Consider the following 22815-nt stretch of genomic DNA (forward strand, 5'->3'; position numbering starts at 1 on the left):
ATCCACTAAATGAAACCGCGTTATTCTGTGATCGTGAATTGTTATTCCTTGGAGGATAACTGGCCACTTTTATGTTTTGTGAGTTTAAATGTGAATCTGTTACGTAGTCTTATTGTGCATCTGAAGTGTTCTGTTTTATTTTTCGCGGCTGAGTGCCACTCGAAAATAAAATAGAGCATTTGTAGGGTTCCATTGTTGTTTGTTCGTAATATGGCACCTAAAGTGGGCCATTTATTGTTCAATCACCGCGCTAATTAATCCATTCCCCGGAAGGGTCTCAGATCGGGCATACCTGGAAACTCTGGAGTGGTCTCCTCTAGGAGTGGCACTAAGCCACCCACTAACGAACAGACTGGCGGGTTACACCGTTAACCTAGGACGCGCGCCTGTTCGATCCTAAAACTGCACCGCGCTCGCACTGTGTACCTACGACGAGCGAGGTTTTTTGGTAGTATTGTACTTTTTACAACAGCGCGCATCCTGGAGGGGTAATAACCGTCCCTGAGTGAAACAGGCTCTAGCTAAGTTTGGAAAATTTTCACGAACTTTGAAAACCCTCAAGAATAGTTAACGGATGATTACAAGGCTAGCAGATAATGACAAAATTAGAGTTTCTTTCCTGGACATTAAAACAAATCACGTAAAATTAATTATTCATCTCATCAATCTATTATACTTTATAAAAAAAATGTTGTTAGTATTGGTACTCTGGCAGATGCTTCATGGATAAAATTGTTCACGGTAAAATATACCTTGTCGAAGGTATGAGGATGTGGTAAGGTAGATATAGGAATAGAGAGATAAAAAGACAGCTTGTAATCTGCAAAAATTAAATCAAAGTAGATAAATCATAAGAATCAACGCAACAGTTTTATCTTCGATACTGAATAGAAAAAAATATAAATAAATACACATAGTTAAGTCAACTTAGTAGCACTGGTATTAGTACACATTAGGGTGGCTCAAGCTTGTAAGGAAAAAATCACATGTCAAAAAGTTCGATGCGCCCCCATCTTATTTCGTTCTATATGACGCCACGATGCTCTGGTCAAATTTTCAGCTCAATCCGTTAACATTTGGGCGGTGCTAAACTTGTTTGAAATTTGTATGGGAGTTTATATGGAAAAACACCGTTTTTTGCATTTTTCTTGTGAGGGGCACTATGTTTTCTTAAATCACGTAATCGGTTCAATAGAAATGTAGCCTAGGATACACAGAAAAACTTTGTCGAGGACCGCAAGGTGATCAAACAGTTGTTAAAAAAGCTATACCTTAGACAATACATGCCCATTCAATGAGATTTTATTGCTATTATTATTCCTTTACATGTTAAAGGTTAAGCACCACCACATGGTCTACAGGTAATATCTTTTCTCAGAAGCTTCGAATGACTTTGCGGTCTTCGACAAAGTTTTTTAGCACATGTAAGGCTATAGTTCTATATAAACGGTTATGTAATTTAAGGAAAAATAGTGCACCTCACGAGAAAAATGCAAAAAACGATGTTTTCCCATATAAACTTTCATACAAACTTCAAATGAGTTTAGCACCGCCCAAATGTTAACGGATTGAGCTGAAAAATTGACCAGAGCATCGTGGCATCACATGGAACGAAATAAGAAGGGGGCCCATCAAACTTTTTGACATGTGGTATTTTGAGCCACGCTAGTACACATCAATATCATGACAATCAACATGAAAAAGGCTCTACGACTACGCTATACGTTGAGAAGCTGGCTGCATTACCCTATAAAGAATGCATTTGTAGGTACACGATTACTTATATATAAATAATTCGTAAACTTTTGCTGCTTTTGCTGTTCAGCAAACCGCGCGATATATTGGCAAATGTATTGATTAAGTAGCTGTGTATGCGTTTCTTGTACTAGCAGAGTCATAACCTTAAGTATATACAGCAGCAGGTCTTTAGGTTTCGTTAAAATATAATACTCGATCAGAGGCAGCAGAACACAAACTCTTAGCCTATGAACATGTACTTCTGTCAGGAAATTTTTCTATCGTGCGTTTTACGGTGCGTATTGCGATTGGCCAGACTACTGAATCTGCGGTTGCAGACGTCGCAGGCAAAGTTTTTCTCTCCGGTGTGCACATAGGTGTGATTTTTCAGCTGGAAGTTGGTGGCAAATGCTGAATGGAAAGCAAATGTTGTCATTAATCACAAGTAAATGGTGCTTGCGTTAGATTTGACTAACCTTTTTCACAAAGTGTACAAGCGAACGGCTTTTCTCCGGTATGCGAACGCATGTGGACCGTCAGATGGACGTGCAGCATGAAGCTCTTGCCACACATCTGGCACGTGTATGGCTTTTCTTTCGTGTGTGTTCGCATGTGAATCTTGAGATCTCCATTGCTGGCGAAAGCTTTTCCGCAAACCGTGCAGGTGTAGTTCTTCGCTTTCTTTTCACCCGTATGTTGACGCATATGGCTCTACAGAATCAATTTGAGTATTTTATTTAAATTAAATTTTCAACAATTGAATTCAACCATCGAAATCTTTTTGATGTTATTGAAATACATTACGTAAAACATAATGCGAAATTTGGATTATAAAATACGACGGTTGTACGCGATTCACTCGGTATGGATTACCGAATGAAGGCTGAAACGCGTAAGGTTGAAATTGCTGAAGGCTGAAAAGAGTAAATCGACTAGTTTTCAAACGACGTCAAAACGAAGTCGTTTCCAATACCAGTATCAAAATATACAGGGGATAGACAAAATGATCGGGACAGGCAAAATTTTCCCATCTCAAAAAAATTTCAAATAGCTGTAACTTTTCGATAAGTGCATCAAATATTCTCAAATTTTCACTGTAAGTTGATCAACTATTTGTGTATCAGTGAACAAAATTCGGAAAAGGTCGAACGATTCTGGACGAAGTTATAAAGATTCTAAAAAAAGGTAAAATTATCCGATAGCCAACTTTGAGCTGCTATATCTCCGGATTTAATGAACCGAATGTAATGAAATTTTGACCATTTATGACTTATATAATGAGCTTCGGAAAACTTTTGACATAACTTAAAATTCTTAACACGGAAGAAAATTATAACAATTTGATTATTTTTCTTATAAAACATCAAATTTTCTTAAATTTCAACATCGTTTAAAAATTCAAGATGCTAATTATAGTTCATTTAAATTCCCTCTGATTCTCTTGAATACAGATATGTTTTGAAAAAAAGTAACAACATAGGCGGCAATTCATTGAAAAAGTAATGGGATGCATATTAAAAATAGACCAATTTACTAAAAAATCATAAAATTAATGAAATCGCTATAACTTTTTCTCTCGTTAATAACTTCAAGTTGTTTCAAACGTTTTTCAGAGCTCATTATATGAGTCATAAATGGACAAAATTTCATTGCATTCGGTTCATTGAATCCGGAGATATAACAGCTCAAAGTTGGCTATCGGATAATTCTACCTTTTTCTAAAATGCTTATAACTTCGTGCAGAATAGCCCGATCTTTTCCAAATTTTGTCCACTAATACACAACTAGTTGATCAACTTACAGTGAAAATTTTAGAATATTTGATGCACTAATCGAAAAGTTACAGCTAATTGAACATTTTTTGAAAAGTGGAAATTTTGCCTGTCCCGATCATTTTGTCTATCCCCTGTATGCTACGCTAGTTGATGGGCTTTGTATTCAACCTTACATACATTTATACCTTTTCAGCTTCAGCCTTATAGGTGTGTTCAGATATGTCCGAAAAGATTTCGATGACTAACATTACCCACACAATAACAGACAACTTACACTCAATTCACCCTGACTGGGATATGCCTTCTCGCAGAGCGAACACTGGAACGGCCTCTCGCCCGTGTGTATCCGGATGTGTATTATGAGATTACCATTCTGGTTGAACCGCTTGTGACAGTACGGACACTCGAACGGCCTTTCGTTCGTGTGCGTTCTGGTGTGCGCCTTCAACTGCCACGACAGGGTGAACCCTTTGCCGCAGACCGAGCAAACGTGCGACTTTTCTCCGGTGTGAATCTTACTGTGAGTGTTAAGCAAACTTTTCGTTTTGAAACGCTTCCCGCAAGTGTCACAGACGAAGGGGCGTTCCTCGCCGTGGGTGCGCATGTGGAGATTCAAGAGGTTCTTCTCGTAGAACCGTGAATTGCAAACCTCGCACACGTGTGCTTTCTCGCCGGTGTGGCGGAGCATGTGGTTCCTCAGCAGCGACTGTTCGGCAAATCGTCGAGAGCAGTACTCGCACTCGTAACGCTTCTGGAATACAACAAAATAGAGTGGGTTAACCTGGTCATCTGTGTAAATATAATTTTTCGGTCCTTTTTATTTATTTATTGTCGTCAATCAATTCGTAGACCGTTTCAATTCTGAATACCTGTTCTCGTAGACCAGATCTTCACGGTACAACAAATCCACCTGAAATGCCATGAACACCAAGTTCCAATGCAACAACCTTTCATCGATGTTAAGAATTCAACCAAAAACTATATTAAAATAAGACATATTTTCTAAAATATTATATGCCTCAGTCAACCAATGAAATACTGCTAGCAGTGAATTCGATCCGTACAATATTGTTCGATGAAAATCCATACTCACCTCGGAATGTTTCTTCATGTGCCGCCTATACTGCCGATTATCTTCGAATTCCATATCACAGATCTTACAGTGCCGTCCGGTACCATCGTCGTTGCACATTTCGTCGCTGCCATCCTCCTGCCACTCCTCCTGAAGCAAATCTTCATCGACCTGAATTCTTTCTTCGTCGTTTATCAAACAGTCGAAATTTTCCTGTTCCAAACGATCCTGCAAGGGATCGTTGTTGGTCGGAGCTACCGAGGACGCCAGTTGCTTCTCCATAGTTTGGATGTACTCCTCCGTCAAGGCGTCCTTCAGATAGTCAACGTGTATCATCTCGTCGTCATCATTGTCGTCTAGCTCTTGATCTTTTGTCATATCGGCGCAGCTATTTCCGATGAACTCCGATAGTTCTTGTTTTAGATTTTCTATTATAGCGATTTCTTCCTGCAATCGTTCTTCTGGTTGAAGATCTACCAGAGGAGGCGTGGGAGCCGGTTCGTTCAAAAGTTCGCTTGGATTGACAAGCGTCAAAGGGGCGTCTTCTTCATTTTGAATCCCACCAGTCACTGCGGTTTCCGTCACCAGCATTTCGGTTGGAGTGGCAAACGCTACTTCCAGATTATCTTTCGGAATTGTTATCTTGATGTCTTCTGGTTCACCAACTTCCTCAAAGTTCGCCAACTGAACTGCACCGTTAAGTTCCATTATGGGAATACTGACCGGCTCCGAAGGAGCAGCATTAGCCACACTTCCGCCATTCATCAACTGGAACCTCAATTCCTCAATCGGAACTACCACAGCGGAAGTTTCCGTGTTGCCATTCGCATCAGTCAGCACGACATTCAACACCTCATACTTCGTTTGACTATCCTGCTCGATTATGACCGATTTGTCAATCAGGTTACGGATTGCCACATCCGACCGCTCACACATCTGTCTGAAGCTTACGATTCTCTCCACCTCCTGCAGACATTCCAAACAAATATGACACGGCAGTCCATCCGATTCCTCAATCGTGATGTTCACGCAAGCCATCAAAGTTTCGTCCAGGCAAAACTGAAACAAATCCTTGAGTTGTTCCTTTTCCTTCTCGGTCAGGCATGTCCGGCATACCCGATCGAGGTAAATGATTTTTGGACTTCCCGTGCCCGATGTTCCTACCGATGATGATGAGGTTGATGGTTGTTGTACTTGAAGGGTCACAGTAGTTGGTGCCGATTGCGGCAGCTCCACCGTAGTTGCGGAACCATCACCAAGTGGAACAGCTGCAATAGTTGCAGTCGTCGTCGACAGCTCGCTGTTGATGTTGAGCCCGTGGGTGTGTAGGAAATGGCCATTCATTGTGCTTGGTCACTACGCGCACTTTCTTCCGAACGCACCGCGAAACGGAAACGTTTTCTACATTTTTCTGCCGAAAAATACTGAAAAAATACTCGTTTTTGTGATAAATTTTAAGAATAAATCTACAAACAAAAACAGTTTCCACTTTTCGCTGACAAGTTGTCAACGTTGTTGATTTTCGTGATCATTAATCATCATACGACGCGTGTTTCGCTTCCTCTTCGCTCTGGCAATCATTAAATGGACACGGAAAAATGTTGCACTTGGGTTGTGCAGACTGAATCCACTCTAAGGGCAGATCGGTGAAGTACTAGATTTGTAGTAATGAGCTGAATTTTAGTGGTATATGGTGGTAGTATGGTGAGAAGGTCAATTCTCCGTTTCTGCAGAGAAATGGTACAAAAAGCGTGGGTACAGTAGACGTTCGATAACTGCAACATGTTTACGTTTCACTTAGCGAACGAAAATTCGATAACTGCAACGCCTGACAGTGTCAACAAGCCGTCAATTGACGTAAAATGAACGAAAAATTCATTCGACTGTTCATCAGGGCTAACATGGCGCACCATTTTGACGTTTGGCGGTGCGATAACTGCAAATTTGTTGCATTTACCGGACTTGCAGTTAGAAAGCATTGCAGTTAAACCGTTTGCACCGACCGAACGTCTACTGTATTATGATTCCTTGCCTGATTTGATGCTGTTTGAGCAAAACTTTGTTGGAGACTAGTCCACCATGGCCACGCAGGCCATAGCGAGGCTAGCTCCGTCGATGCCTGTTTCTAAATTACAATGAAAAATAAAACGCTAGACATCTTCCATCAAACTAGACGGCTGCCGACTGATACCTCAATCAGCAACCGCTACACTCTTTATTCATTCCAGGTATATACAATTTGACTATCTTCTTTAACAACAACATACCTACGCCAACAAATCTACCTCGCTCCAACACTCCAAACTCGTACCTGAAGGTTCGACGCTATCCGAGCGTTCAACGCTACCTAACTTCCAACACTCCTCCTTAGCGTCGCAACCTTCCAAACACGATCACCTCCTCCTGGCTCGAAGCTCCTCCTCACTCCAATGCTTGGCAAGTGGCCCAACTCCGACGCTTGCACCAGCTCTGCTCCAGTTTCGAGCTCCGACCAGGTCCATCTCCGAGCTCCACCTTCATGTTGTCCTCCGGATCACTCCTCCTGTCGCCAACCTCTTCGTCCAGGTGCGACCACCGAGCTGCATCCGATCCAACAATCCTCGAGCTCCGTCCGGTGACCAGCCAGCAGTCATCCAGTTGACCCGTATCGCCAACATTCCCATGGATCCTGTCCTCCGTTGCAGCCAATCCATCCGCCCAAGGATCCCGTGCGGCGACTCCGCGACTTATGCGGCCGATCCTTCTCCCGGTCGATACGTGCTGTGGAACACGCTCCTGGGCCCATAACCTGTTGGAGACTAGTCCACCATGGCCACGCAGGCCATAGCGAGGCTAGCTCCGTCGATGCCTGTTTCTAAATTACAATGAAAAATAAAACGCTAGACATCTTCCATCAAACTAGACGGCTGCCGACTGATACCTCAATCAGCAACCGCTACACTCTTTATTCATTCCAGGTATATACAATTTGACTATCTTCTTTAACAACAACATACCTACGCCAACAAATCTACCTCGCTCCAACACTCCAAACTCGTACCTGAAGGTTCGACGCTATCCGAGCGTTCAACGCTACCTAACTTCCAACAAACTTTGGGCAACAGTGTTGTTGTTTTTCCCATTTCTTGCAACATAAACAACATAGTTATCCAAAGTTTTGCTCAAACAGCATCAAATTAGGCAAGGAATCATAATACCCACGCTTTTTGTATCATTTCATTGCAGAAACAGAGAACTGACCTTCTCACCATACTAAAATTCAGCTCATTACTACAAATCTAGTACTACATCGAACGTAACCCATTCCAGCGCACATTCGAACCCTCGTTCGAACCTTTAGCAAATGGGCCTCTACACCCACAGTTTCAGCACGTTTGGGTCAAATAATTTTACGAATACCCCAGTGACTTTTTCTGCTGGTGGCTGAATTCTGGGTGTTGACATAAGGATTCTCTCGGGAATCTGGAATTTTGAAAACTACCCAGGAACTGCTATTGGATGAAATGGAATTTTATTAAACTTACTTGGCGTGCGTAAAATTTCGAACAGTGTAAACACGTTTGACAGTGGAAAGCTAGAAAAGCGTCGCCTCCTTATAGTTCACTCAGCGAAAAAAACTAGCGAAATTCATCGAAATACCTTATGAAAATTTGCTATAACTAATTCTTATGGATGGCATAAGAATACCTTATGAAAATTGATCGTGCTTGCTATGAAAAATTTCATAAGATAGACTTATGAAAAGAACAAAAAAATCTTAAAATGAAGCAGACTGCACTGCAAAATATTTTTGCTGGTAATCACCCTGATAAAAAATATCATAAAAATACGATAAATTTTATTGTTACAACACCATTTTTTTCGAAAAATATTCACCATTAAACGTATTGTAATTTACACAGCACACTCACCATCACCCCTATTGTTCTATACCATTCGGCGAATGGTAAATGGCACTTTTACAATAAAAAATGGTGGTCGTTATGTATCTTAACCATAAAATTTTGAGAAAATTTTCATACACTTTTTCGCGAAAAACAATAGAATGTATTGTGTTTTTTTTTGAGACATTTTTAGGGCAATTTTCAAAAGAAATCAATATATCTTAATGTTTTTTCATTGTTCTTACAATACAAATACAATTAATTGTATGGCGTCAAATGAATCGTTGTTACAAATAAAAATACTATAATATTTGCTGTTATTTGTAAGCTGTTTTCGCTTTTGAAAATCCATAGAATATATATTTCCCGCTAACATTTATATCCAGCATTTACGAGCACTTACGGCCGCCAGAATGATATGCACATTTTATGATAGGAATCAAACACTCTGATGTCTGTCTGGTATGTATTGCTTGGCAGCTGTTGATAAGAACTATCTTCAATCTTTTCAAATAACTGCCAAATATCACAAGTCAGACCTCAGGTCGTATGATCCATACCATAAATCGTTCAAAATTCATGTGGCCATTAGTATCTGTAAATGCTAGAGAAAAATGTTACCGAGAAATATGAATTCTTTGGTTTTTCAAAGGCGAAATCTGTTTACATAACAACAAATATTATTGCATGTTTATTTTAACATCGGTTCAATTGACCCCATTAAAAAATTGTATTTGTATTGTTATCAATGGTAGTTTACTCCCAACTAATAATCGCCAGCCGCAAACAAGCATGCATGCTGAATTGTTGCTTTATAATAGTAATTTTAGCTGAACTAAAATTATGCTGTACACTCAACTAACAATCACTCATTTAACAGACACCATTACGACAAATTTATTCAGCATAATGTTGAATAACATTTGAATTATTTTCACGTACAACCTTTGTTCGGGTTTTGTTCACACAAATTTGGAGAAGTTATAAAGCATCATGTTGTGCACCAACTTATTTTTTTGTTGTTCAAAGCGTTTTACAAATGCACAGGAAAGTTGTTATTCAGCTTTGGCAAAAATGATAGAAAATAAATAAATTGCAAAAATGTTAAACTCTCACGAAAGTAATTATTTGCTGTCATGTTGAGAACACCTATTATGAAATAAGAATTACATATAAAATTACCTAAATCCGGATTAGAACTCGAGACCTGTCGATTGCCAGCCGCATGCCTTCCTATCTGCGCCATCCTAGAGATGGTGAGATGCAGCACCCAAAGCAAAACATACCCGCATAGTTGTGAACAAAACGCGTACTGTCCCACATATTGTCCACAACCACTTGCCACTATTCCCCAACAATATGACATAATACCCACCATCACTTCAAATCATAGTGTTAGCATATTGTAGTATACCACATGATAAATTGTAATGGGCTATTTCACAATATGACGAATAGGCTGTTAAGTTAGGTTACAATAAAAAATCGACGATTTTCTCGAACAAAATTTTCGCAATATGATAAGCCAAGTTGTTATCATATTGTTCATTTTTTGCAACGATAATTGCAAGACATGTTGTTGTTAAGTTATTGAACTATATGTGGCAGAAAATTTCAACATCAAATGAAAATGTTCATTTATAGTGCTGTATGCTTAAATCAACAGCACACTGTATTGTTAGTGTATTTTTACCTTAAAAATAACCATGCAGCTCAACCTGTAATGCATGTATATATACTGTGTATACAAAGCAAGCATTACTCTAAATCAGCTAAGAAAGTTGAATTTAAGATTTATAACTTGGATGTGATTCGATTTTTCTTTTCTATTTTGAATCATCTGATGAAATTTTTGGTGCATATGTTAAGGTTTGCTTTGTATACGCAGTATAATCATGCATTACAGCTTAATTGCCTTGATAACAAAAATGCATGAACTATTTATCTGAGTAGTGTAATTTGTATTAAACTTGTATAATTTAAACATATGTAACATTTTTTGCAATCGATTATTCATTTCTCAAGTCTTGTGCGCACTTTGTGCCATTTGCTTTAAAGAAGATTCAAATATTACGTCCATCATTTTTTTGGGATTTCTAGACCCCCCGTCCCCCCTCTGTCACGCTATTTTCATGCGCGTAACTACAGCGCATTCGGCCCCTCAGCTCCAATGTCTTGCTCGCTTGCCATGTACTACAGCCAGCGTGCCTGACATTGGAGCTGAGGGGCCAAATGCGCTGTAGCTACGCGCCTGGCTATTTTCCTATACCTAATACACGTACTGTCACTTTTCTAGAACCAAATGTTGGACGTAATTTTTGAACGTACCCTTATGGACTTTCTTCATGGCCAGGCGTGACGTGGTTTAGTTCACCGGCTGCTGGGTTTCCGTCGAATGATGCTCTTCTCGGGATCGGCGTTCTTCGTGGGGACCCACTGCATCCGGGCGTTCACTCCGGACGCGTACTCTATGCTCGTACTGGCGTCCGATGATTTGGTTGGTTCCTGCGATGGCTCAGTGATATGTTCTCACTTGATGCGTTGGTGTAGGTGGGTTTGCTGCTGGTTGTTGTTTGTTCGAGGCAAGGGGTAGCCGGGCTGGATTGCGTCCAACCGGTCCAACCCGTGGGGCCGCAGCGGTTGTAGCTTGGCAGTGCTGTTTCGAGCATCGTGGGCTGATGGTGGTGGGGTTGCAGCTGTGAGCCGTCGTCGTGGTCGTGGCCGTGGTGGGCGGACCGGGGCGGCCGCCTGCAGTTGGCCGATGGTGTTGACCTCCATAGTCGATTCGACGGTCGATTCAGTGGAGGGATTCGACAGCTGGTCCAGATTCCATAGGTTGTTTGACTCCGGGTTGACGGTGGTGACGTTGGGTTGCTGGTCGGCTACCACATCGGCGGGACGCGGGTCATCGTTGTCAATAGTCCGAATACTGAGTTTCCCACAACCTACAAAACAAAATTGGAATGGAAATTACATTTAAGTATTTTTTGTATGATAAAAAAAACTTACCTTTGTTATTCCGTCAAGATTGGCAGCCGAATGATTTGTTGTTTTTGTTTCTTGGTGTCTCCGTCCAGTGCAGCTGAGTGCGGGGCTCCTGTCCTGGCTGTTTTCCGATTTCTGCGGGTTCCGTCACTGGCTCCGAGGGCTGCTTTTTCGTTGCATTGATCCTGCCAATGTCGTCGATGCGGACTTCTCGCTCTCGTTTTTTTCTGGATCAGTCACCTACAGGAAACGAAAAATTGGGAAATATTGGATTAGATGCCTTTACCGATGAAATTCATGGATTGTATAAAAGTTTACCTTCAATAATACGACTCGTTTTGTTGTTTTCCTCCGGATGAGGCGGATTTTCCGTCGGGATTTGCACGGTTTGCGGATGCCGTTGTGAGGTTCGTCTCGAATTGTTTGGTCGACGTTAGGCACGCGCACGGCGATGAGGTTAGCGAAAGATGCGTAACATTTGGAAAGGGACTTTTCTCACAAATACAAAGGCACGCAACTATTTGTCAGAAGGTTTCAAAAATGTTATATAGAGTGAAATGTGCAAGTATGAGTGTGCTTGTGAGACATGGAATCGACCATTTGATATAGTGTGATCTCACAGTCTACCAGTTCTAATTCGTATATAATTGAACATAGCCTGGACTCCATAACATACTGTTACCTATTGATATGCATTGAGCAAACTGTTATTTACAGTCATGAGCTTTGGATTTCATACTGTTCAACAAAGAATCAACTCTTTGAGATGAAGTAACCACAACCGTTAGTGCAAATTTACTGTTTGGATTCTATACCAAATTGTGTTTTTCTATGCGGGTAATCTTCCCATGACTCAAAAATGATCACTCCTGAACTTGTGTTCAGCAGTGGTGAATTAGCACAGCACGTGGTAATCAACTGAACAACGCCTTATACTCAACAGCTGTTCAGCCCAAAACACGTGTTTTCCATTCTGATTCCGCTGTCAGTATTTTTATCGCACGGTGAGAAAACTTGTATCGAATGCGGCCAAAAAGTGTTGGTCCTTATTAAAGATATTGTTTCCAGACGTACTAATTGCGATATGAATATGTTTTTATTTTTATTATTAAATATCGATCTTTAAAAATGTATGACAATATGTGGTGCGGTATGGTCTTGGACATGGTGCATTCACAGCATCTGTTCAGGTAATCTACTCATCCTCAGTCGAAGATCCGTTAAGCATTTTTTATTTATGCTTTTGTCATGGAATCTTGATGTTGTGTTCAATATATAGTGCATAAGGATGTTTAGGGATACTTGAAATGTGTCGACTTCTGAATGCTGTTTGGTTGTCTAGGTGACTGTGGGAACAATATTCAGTAAACAGACAGCACTGAAATGTCAAATGCATCGATCCAAGCGTCTCGTACAATCGAACTGCTGCGGAAGATAAAACATATAATAATCAAGGTACAGGGCCCATATAGCCGAGGCGGTAAACGCACGGGTATTCAGCATGACCATGCTGAGGGTGACGGGTTCGATTCCCGGTCGGTCCAGGATCTTTTCGTAAAGGAAATTTCCTTGACTTCCTTGGGCATAGAGTATCTTCGTGCCTGCCACACGATATACACATGCAAAATGGTCATTGGCAGAGGAACCCGTATAAAAATGAACCATTGGATCAATTGTAAAAACCATGGGAAAACAAAGAATTCTTATGTTAACAATGATTTCTATGGTATCTGTATTGTAGAGCATGTTTCAAAATTTCATTTGTTGAAGCGATTACAATAGGCTAACATCAGATTTCACTGTTACAGGGTTTTCTATAAGCTTACAGTAGAATAACATAAGATTTCATTGTTACAGTGTTTTCAATGGGCATACAGTAGATTTACATTAGATTCCATTGTTATCATTCAGATTCACACCGAACTTCATGACTCCGGATGAGTGCCATGGGATTTGACCGATTTTGCGTAACCTTCATACACGTTTGTGTTGATTTTTTTTGCGTGTTTGTTGTGATCGCGAAACAAAACGTAAAATCTTAGACAGTGCCCAGTTCGGTTCGGGACGTTTCAGTTAAATTGCGTCGGAATTTGTGACGGTGGATCGTTGCGAATACGCACTGCGTCCCCAGGTAAGTTTCGGAGCACAAATCAGTATGTGAAAATCGGGTCCTCCGGATCAGTGCGACAGCACGTAATAAAACTTCCTATCCTTTACGTCCTCACACTCTAGACTCTGGATTTCTTCGAGCGGGACCACTGCACCATGCAGAGCAACAACAGAGCCTTCCGCACCAGCAGCCCCATAACTGATGGACATTGGAGCCGCTAGCAGTTCACCGTCAAAGTAAAGGCAACCCAAAATCCACGCCTTACTAGGCTGAAACAGGAAATTTAGTTGCAAATTTGATGCCGTGATTTAGTAAGTAGGTTTTGTTTGCACTTACGGGAAGTTTATAGTTGGCATGGCAGGGCTGGTAGCGATCACACTTTCACAGGCAAGTTCGCAGGGTTGGTTCGACCTTTTTTATTATTGTCGTCGCGGTTGAAACCCGAAGTTTCCCCACACCCGACAGTCGAATTTTCTCAAAATCCATACGCGAAACCTAACGTTGGACGTAGTGCGCTGGACAGCGGACCCGGCCCTCTATCCAGCGCACTGTGCCCGACGTACCTGCGACACACGGTTCAGGAGAAAAATTCCGATTTTCAACTGCACGGATAATATATAATGAAATCATCTAAAAGAGTTTTTAACCCACTTTTTAGATATTTTTTTCGTTTTCTAAACTAACTTTTGAAAAGGGCTCATTTCATTTTTCCTTGAAAGTCTCTATAATAAAGATAAATCGATCATTTCATTTTTCCATAATTAAAAAAAGAAACATAATATTATTACTGAATTGAAACAATCTTTTGCATTTGGTCGCTTTGGAAGGTTTTTTAATGTAGGATGAATGGAACGCGTTTCATTAAATTTATTACTGAATTAGAACAATCTTTGGCATATGGACGTTATGAAAGGTCTTCTTATAGGTGAATTCGGATGACCCCCAATTGTAGAGGCGCTAAAAAAGATAAGGTGAAAATCGTTTGTTTACATCAAAAATTCAATTTTTCGTTTTCAAAATTAACTCATATTTTGCCTTGGTGGTTGCTATTTTCCATTGGTAATGGCTTCTATTATCATCAATCTCGATGCCCACGGCGACAGACACCGGATTGACCAGCTAACAAAAAATCCGGAAGATTGCCCGCCGGAGGCATAGCAAGAGCTCCTCAAATTAATCACATAAGTTGTTCGTAAGTACCTACCGGAACTAAGCGCATCTGAAAGAGAATTAGATTTTCTTTTCAAAAAGTGCTCGTTTGTTTCTCTACGATGCGGAATTCGATATGAAAAAGTGAAAAAAGGGCAGTTTGCCTATGCTGCGCAATGGCAAATTTTAGTGGAGCCCCTCTTTTCATAGGTTTCTCATTCCTGCCACCAGATGCGGAGGGATCGTTAGCTTCCGTTGGAGTTGCCTATATACGTTCGCTCTTTAAGACTGGAACACATATCATAAGTTTAACTCAATCGGTGCAGATTTATGCTATGGGCTCCAGGCTTTAGTCTCACGGGTGTCTTCATTGCCAGGACAATGGTCAAGCGCGCTGTAATGTTACTTTTGTACCTCATCACCCACTAAATGCAACTACATTAGTGGACTAATAACACTTAGCGCGCTTAGGCACGGTTCCATCATGCCGCTTATAGTGTTGCCACATATAGTGTTTAGTTTGCTAAACCCAGTTAACTGGCTGGTGGGGCATGGGAGCCTAAGCTTCGACCATTAATGCAATTAGACGTTACTTCAGACATGAGTGATTCGAATATTTGAAGAACTATTCAAACTATGTAGAAGCTTGTGTATAGTCAACATTTAACGAACTTAATCTATGCAATATTTTGCATTTTACGGCTTCGAACGAAGTTCAAGTATAGGTTCAAGTTGTAGTATATCGAGTTTTTTTAGTGCTTTAATAATGGTTAAGCACGCTGTAATGTTACTTTTGTACCTCATCACCCACTAAATGCAACTACATTAGTGGTCTAATAACACTTAGCGCGCTTAGGCACGGTTCCATCATGCCGCTTATAGTGTTGCCACATATAATGCTTGGTCTGCTAAACCCAGTTATCTGGCCAGTGGGGCATGGGAGCTTAAGCTTCAATCATTAATGCAATTAAACATTACTCGATTTACGACATGATTGATCCAAATATTAGATAATTGTTCGATCTGTCTTCTTAAAATGTAGCTCTTAATGTAGCATAAAATATACAAGCTTCTAGTCCAAATGCATAAAGGTAGTTTAGATTCATGCACTGTTTTTCAGATTTTTTTCAAGCAATCAGTAACAAAAAAATCAGAAATATATCAAACCATTCCAAAGTGTTCATTTTCGTTTGTAAAATAAAACTAATCCAAAACATTAGAATTTTCTGTTTCACAATAGAAAACAATTCCTTGACAATTCCCAAACCATTGGATAGGGCAAAACAGTATGTTCCGTAATCACAATGGAAAGCAAGGTCACTATTCAAAGCAAAGAATAATATGAAAACATAAAAATCTTCTGTATCACAATAGAAAACAATTGCCAAACCATTGAATCTAAGGTGGAACCAGTAATAAAATTACTACTCAAAACAATACGTTTACCGTGCAACTCACTATTTGAAACAATTCGAAAACATAAGAATCTTCTGTATCACAATAGAAAACGATACCCAAACCATTGAATTCAATGTAAACACAGTACAAACAGTATGTTCTGTTTCACAATAGAAAACAATTCAAAAACAATTGAATCAAATGTTTAACCATAAATAAAATCACTACCCAAAACAATACGTTTACTGAGCATTTAATTGTTTGAAACAATTCGAAAACATAAGAATCTTATGTTTCACAATAGAAAACTATCCCCAAACCATTGAATCTAATGTAAAATCACAGTTCAAAACAGACAGTTCTCGGCATATTTAACAGTTCAAAACAATACAAATACATAAAGATCTACGGTATATTTGATTCCCTGTATATGTATTAACTACATTTGATTTACATTAGAATCTTCTGTTTTGCGAAAAAACTTGTATGGAAAAAAGTCCTTTTTTGTATTGTTACGATACTTAACAACCTATACAATTCAATGTGAAATGCTCATTCACATTTGATTCTATTGTTAGAAACATTTGATTCTATTGTTTTTCTATTGTAATTTTAACATTGAATTCTATTGTGAGAGCATGGTTTTCAATGGTACTGTTACATTAGAGTCCTATGTTTTTATATTGTATTTTTTATCCGGGAAGCTCTCAGTTAATAACTGTGGAAGTGCTCATAGAACACTAAGCTGAGAAGCAGGCTTTGTCCCAGTGAGGACGTTACGCCAAGAAGAAGAAGAAGAATCAAGGTACAAGATATCTTGTTACAGACTAAAAATAATAAATAAATGCCTCATTTTCACGTTCATTACGTCTCTTGGCACTCAATGTTAAACTACATATATAATTCTATTCTGTTTTATTTTATGTGATTCGTTTAAAATAATGTTTTTTTTAATAACTTGGTTGTCTAAACAGTTTTAGCCACGATTTATCCCATAATCCGAACAAAGTTCCGAGTCAAACTATGACGGGCTGAAGGCGTTTATTTGACAAGTGAAAGGCACATTGTTCAGGAGCATATGCTTATCGATACATCAGCTTAATAAGATGCAGACAAATGTTTTGTTAAACTCTTTTGTTAAGGAATCAATGCTTGTCGAATAAATTTCTTGTTAAACTTTTGCAAAGTGCTTTAATTTATCATTGTTGATACCGATGAGGAAAGTCGAACATTGACTACATTCTCAATTGAAAAATCACTTAAACAGTAATAAGTAGAGCATAATTTTAGTTCAGCTATCATTCCCATTATTAAGCAACAATTCAGCAAGCTTGCTTGTTTGTGACTTGCAATTGTTAGTTGGGCACATTACTGTACAAATGCTATTTCAATTGAAAAAGTAGCCAATGTTCAACTTTTCGTATTGGTATTAACAATGATAATTTAAAACACTTTTCAAATGTTTAATAAGATTTTTATTCGACTCGCAGTAATTCCTTTACAACATAGTTTAACAAGACTTTTTTCTGCTTCTTGTTAAGTACATGTAGAAATTAGCACATGTATCTGTATAATGTGCTTTTCACAAGTCACATAAGCGCTTTCGTTTCATCATACGTCGACTCAGAGTACATGATGAAAAACACGTGTTTTTTACTGATCAACAGCTGAATTAATCTGTTGTTCAGTCATTAACCATAATGTTGTGCTAATTCACCACTGCTGAATAGGAGTCGAAGTCTGATCATTATTAAACCACGTGAAGTTTATATTTTGATTTGAGCGCTGCAATTCATCATCTCTAGGATGGCGCAGATAGGAAGGCATGCGGCTGGCAATCGACGGGTCTCGAGTTCGAATCTGGATTCAGGTAAATTTATGTGTAGTTATTATTTCACAATATTTGTTCACAGCATTAAGTTCCAATCATAAACTTCTCGTGGAATTGAAATTTTTTGCATTTTTTAAATTTTTAATCATTTTTGTTAAAGCTGAATAACAGCTTTACTATATAGTTGTAAAACGATTAAACAACAAACAGTTCAGTCGGTACACAACACTATGCTTTAAAGTTTCTCCAAATTTGTGTGAACAAAACCCGAACAAAGGTTGTGCCTGAAAATTATCCAAATGTTATTCAGTATCATGCTGAATCAATTCGTCGTAAAGGTGCTTGTAAAATGAGTGATTGTTAGTTGGGCTATTTACTAGATTCCTTTAATTTATTGAAAAACATTAGAAAAATCATTGTTCATCTTTTTCTTGTCGTAACATCCTCACTTGGCTAAAACCTGCTCTTCAGCTAGTTTTCTGTAAGTATTTACTTTCTCAGCTATTCATTGAGAGCTTCCTCTGCCAACACGGCTTGACGTCTGTCAGTCGTTGAAGTTTTAGCGAATAACATTCGATAACCGAAACAATGTACTCAAAACTGTACTCAAATTTAAAACGAAAACTATAAAAAAATATGTCAAGTGATTTTGTATTTGATTATACAAACATGATCCAAGCAACAACAATATTTATTGTTATTTATTTGTTACGAATTGTTTTTAAGTGTAATAGGACAGATCGGTGAAGTACTAGGTTTGTAGTAATGAGCTGAATTTTAGTATGGTGAGAAGATCAATTCTCCTTTTCTGCAATGAAATTGTGCAAAACGCGTGGGTATTATGTTTCCTTGCCTAATTTGATGCTGTTTGAGCAAAACTTTGGGCAACAGTGTTGTTGTTTTTTCCATTTCTTGCAACATAAACAACATAGTTATCCAAAGTTTTGCTCAAACAGCATCAAATTAGGCAAGGAATCATAATACCCACGCTTTTTGGACCATTTCATTGCAGAAACGGAGAATTGACCTTCTCACCATACTAAAATTCAGCTCATTACTACAAATCTAGTACTACACCGAACGTGCCCCATTGAGAAATAAACTCTTTTTTAATAAAAAAGTCCATGAGAACTTTGCAGGCACTTTTGCAACTATATAAAACAACTTAAATTAATTTTTACTGATAGTAACTTTAAATTTTTATAGGACTATTGAAAAACAATCGAATCAATAGGAGGCAATCAGTGAAGTACTAGATTGAAAGTAGTGAACTGGATTTTTGTATGGTGAGATGATCGATTCTCCAATTCTGCAATGAAATGGTGCAAACAGCGTGGGTTATATGATTTCTTGCCTAATTTGATGCTGATTGAGCAAAAGTTTGGATAACTGTGTTGTTGTATTATTTATTTCTTGCAACGTCAACAACACAGTTACCCAAGCTTTTGCTCAATCAGCATCAAGTTAGGCAAGAAATCATATAACCCACGCTGTTTGCACCATTTCATTGCAGAAATGGAGAATCGATCATCTCACCATACAAAAATCCAGCTCACTACTTTCAATCTAGTACTTCACTGATTGCCTCCTATTAGTATAGATAGTAGAGTAAACATAGATCCGCGGACACCGCTGACTAAAATGTTTCAAGCGTGTAAGTAGTAATTTTCAAAAGTGCGACGGTTGAATATGACGTCATGTGCTCCATTGATGTTGTCCAAATCGTGACGTCATGCTCGTTTGGATACAGATTTTGACAGTTCGTTTGGATACAACGGATTCATCTTAGCTGATCTATGTTTACTCTACTATCTATACCTATTAGTCACTAATAAAGCTATTGTTCACTTATTGTACGAACTATTTGGGCTTGATTTTTGTTGTAAAAAGTAACAATATATCTACTATGTGTTTTATTGTGAACAATAAAACCAGTCATATGTTTATAATATTTACCATGTAATAAATGGTAATTTTTTATCCGGGTATCTATAATCCGAATCATTATGAATTATTTAAAGGCCGTTTCATAAGTTCGGCCTTATGGGAATCTTAAGGTTATTTTGCTGAGTGTTATTTAAAAATATGTACTGGGGGATTAGGGTCGTTGAAATTTGACGAAACTGGAGTCACGGGCGAATTTCTAGTTTCGTATTGATTGTTGGTGTTATTCCGTTAATTTTTTAATTTTTTTTTTGTGTTGTTCCATTTTAGGTCAGATTTGTGTGAAACTTACTATTTCTGAGTAACTTTTTCTTAGCGTGTAATGATATTCCATTATTTTTTATAAACATCTTGGGCGAAATGTTTCATCGGCAGCGTGTTTCACTTGCTCACGATGATCCTAATTAAATTACATGGCAACACTGCCAAAAGAAAAACAAATCCGCCTGATGCGGAGCCGATGAAACGTCAGTTTCGTAACAATCGCACATTTTTCGCGTTTTCTAGTTTTTCATCTCAGTCAGTGAAAACATCGGAAAAATTCAATCTCGGATGTTGCTAATTTAAGTCGGAACAACGAAATGCTTTCGCAAAGTTTCCGTCGTAATTTGCAACTTGTACTCCGCGGTACGAGTGGTCGCCTTTCGCTATCGACGAGAGCCCTAGCAAACCCTAGTGATGAGTACGCGGAACAGCCACAGTACCCGGCCATCGAGGACCTCAGTTTTCGCTCCAGAAAAAAACGAGAAGCGGCCGAATGGCACGAACGGATCCGACAGTTGAGTACGGTGGAGGAGAAGTTGTTCGAAATTAATATGCCCAAGTACTATGGCTACAAGGCGCATCTTATCACCGATCAGAAGTTTCCGTATAATGTTCTTCCGCTGGCGCAGTACGCTACGAGGACTTATCTGGAGGAGAATTTACCGGAAACGTACCGCAAATTGGAAGAAAGTGCCAAACAGCTGCTAGATCAAGTGCGTGGTGAATTGGAGGATGTTGTTGGATTCGAGCTGACGGGATACAGGTAAAGAGAACAAGGAATATAAAATACGATTATGCTAAATACGAAGATACAACATAACTTTAGATTAGTGTAGGCATGATCAATAATCAAGAGACAAATCAGCCAAGGGCTGAAAATCTCTATAATATAGCTAAATCAATCAATCAATGATTTATGTTTTTTTAGTCGCTCATTTGGATCCAACGAGGAATTATCTCCAGTTGAAAAGGAAGAAATAGTTACTGCATCGCTTCTCACTGGGTTGAATCGCATCTTAATCAACGGCATGTCGAAGAAATTCACCCATTTGAACGAACTTGAAATCGATTTTGATCCCCGACATGAAGCGTTCTGGTTTTTAGGAGGAATCCCACCCCCAGCTCTGGTGAAGAATATAAAGAAAGGGGTGGAATGGCAGAAGCCGTACGCAAATGATCCATATGATCGTAAGATTCAATACGTTGGAAAGCCGTATTTGGCGTTGAGACATAAACACCCCCTGGATGCGTTTGCTCAGAATGCAGTGGATAATCTGGATGTCAAACGGGACGGTGTGATTATTCCGGAGTTCAGATTCGATCCAATAACCTTAGGGTATAGAACCGAGCAGCGACATGCCACGACAATTCCTGGCTTCTGGCCTGGGGACCAACATGAATTTGGATTGGTTTCGTTCCAGCGTAGAAGTCACGCCCAGATTCGTCCAACGTACTGCGCCGTCAATGACCTGCAGGAGGCTCTCCATGCACAGGGAATATTTTCAAGTTACGCTTGGACCTTAGGACAGGCTTGCTATCAAGGTTTCTCCACCTTCAACGATGTAACGTATCCGCTGTCAACGCAAACCGTTATAACTGACGGTAAAATGTGGTCATTCTATGCGTACCAGCTAAACACCACCTTGCTGCATTCGGATCAAGTGGATGCTAATCCACGCTACAACCAGTGCTGGGGCACAAAAGAGCTTCAGCTGTACGATCACGTGGACGAAAGCGGCAAAGTTCACGGGCTGAACGACGAAGTCCTGTTGCATTTGATTTCCTTCTACATGAATACTCCACATCCGCGCGTGGGAGTTGACCTGAAACCCTACTTATGCAAAACCGAAACTCGGGTGGCGGACATCATCGATGAGAAACGTCGCATCTTCATGGAGGAAAAGTACAAGCACATAGTATCCAACCGGCCCCGGCACCGGCCGGAACCCGAACTGTACCAGTGGGAGAAGATCTACAAGGTGGACAACGATACACGCGCGCTAGAACCCAAGCGCAGACCGTTTGAACTCGGTCTGAACATGTACCGGCGGCGAATGGACGAACACGCGCTGAAGTATATTCCCCGGAAGGTTCGTCCCGATGGGCCCAAGAGTAAGCCGAAGTTCGAGGCTACCTACTACCCGAGTGTGAGGCGATAAGGAGGGTTTAACTGCGACTAACGATGATTGAATCGTTCAAACTGCGACCAACTATTGAAAAGAAGAATACTATGTTATGTTTTGCTTGTTATGTTTGCTCCGAAATGTTTCCTTCACGGTTAGGTAGGTAAATACGTTTTTGCAATTTCTCATCGTAATAGGCTGTTTTACCTCACGCAAATCTGACAGGAAAAGGTCTACTTTCTCACACCTAATTAGCAGTGCTGTAATGGTTTATTACAGCACTGATTTGCGTTGCGTAATGAACCATTAGAGCACTGTTTTCAGTTTTCATAAACTTCTTGATGCTTTCTAGACATAGGTTTGAAAAATTGTGATAACTGCACAGTATAACCTGCTATGATCAGACTTTCTCAAACATGGCTATGAATATCAGTGTGCAGTTTAATGAAAAAGTTTTGTTAAAACTATTCTCAAGTGGTAATTTATGAAATGGCAAAAAACGAGTTGCAAAACTCGAATTTTACAACACTCGTAATTATCCAA

General features: G+C 39.5%; 2 protein-coding genes and 2 long non-coding RNA genes across 4 annotated transcripts; 2 read left to right on the forward strand and 2 right to left on the reverse strand.

Annotated features, from left to right (window-relative positions):
- Positions 1–641: 641 nt before the first annotated feature.
- LOC109433374 (zinc finger protein 723) lies at positions 642–6108 on the reverse strand. The gene is made up of 4 exons (XM_019709806.3): positions 4606–6108; positions 3787–4263; positions 2214–2448; positions 642–2148 (listed from the first exon to the last, which is right to left on the reverse strand). The coding sequence occupies exons 1-4, from the start codon at positions 5926–5928 to the stop codon at positions 2003–2005; spliced, it is 2181 nt and encodes a 726-aa protein (XP_019565351.3). The 5' UTR covers positions 5929–6108; the 3' UTR covers positions 642–2002.
- A 4298-nt stretch (positions 6109–10406) lies between these two features.
- Positions 10407–12286, reverse strand: LOC115264752 (uncharacterized). The gene is made up of 3 exons (XR_003896318.2): positions 11772–12286; positions 11478–11693; positions 10407–11413 (listed from the first exon to the last, which is right to left on the reverse strand). It is a non-coding gene; the product is annotated as an uncharacterized LOC115264752 (long non-coding RNA).
- Positions 12287–13104: 818 nt separating this feature from the next.
- On the forward strand, positions 13105–16347 carry LOC134289413 (uncharacterized). Its single transcript, XR_009998509.1, has 2 exons — positions 13105–13584; positions 13686–16347. It is a non-coding gene; the product is annotated as an uncharacterized LOC134289413 (long non-coding RNA).
- A 3975-nt stretch (positions 16348–20322) lies between these two features.
- On the forward strand, positions 20323–22385 carry LOC109405756 (large ribosomal subunit protein mL65). The gene is made up of 2 exons (XM_019678823.3): positions 20323–20912; positions 21078–22385. Exons 1-2 carry the CDS (start codon positions 20467–20469, stop codon positions 22306–22308), a joined length of 1677 nt encoding a protein of 558 aa, XP_019534368.3. The 5' UTR covers positions 20323–20466; the 3' UTR covers positions 22309–22385.
- Positions 22386–22815: the final 430 nt, after the last annotated feature.

This window comes from Aedes albopictus, chromosome 3, assembly GCF_035046485.1.
Source record: "Aedes albopictus strain Foshan chromosome 3, AalbF5, whole genome shotgun sequence".
In the NCBI taxonomy this organism is placed as follows: domain Eukaryota; kingdom Metazoa; phylum Arthropoda; class Insecta; order Diptera; family Culicidae; genus Aedes; species Aedes albopictus.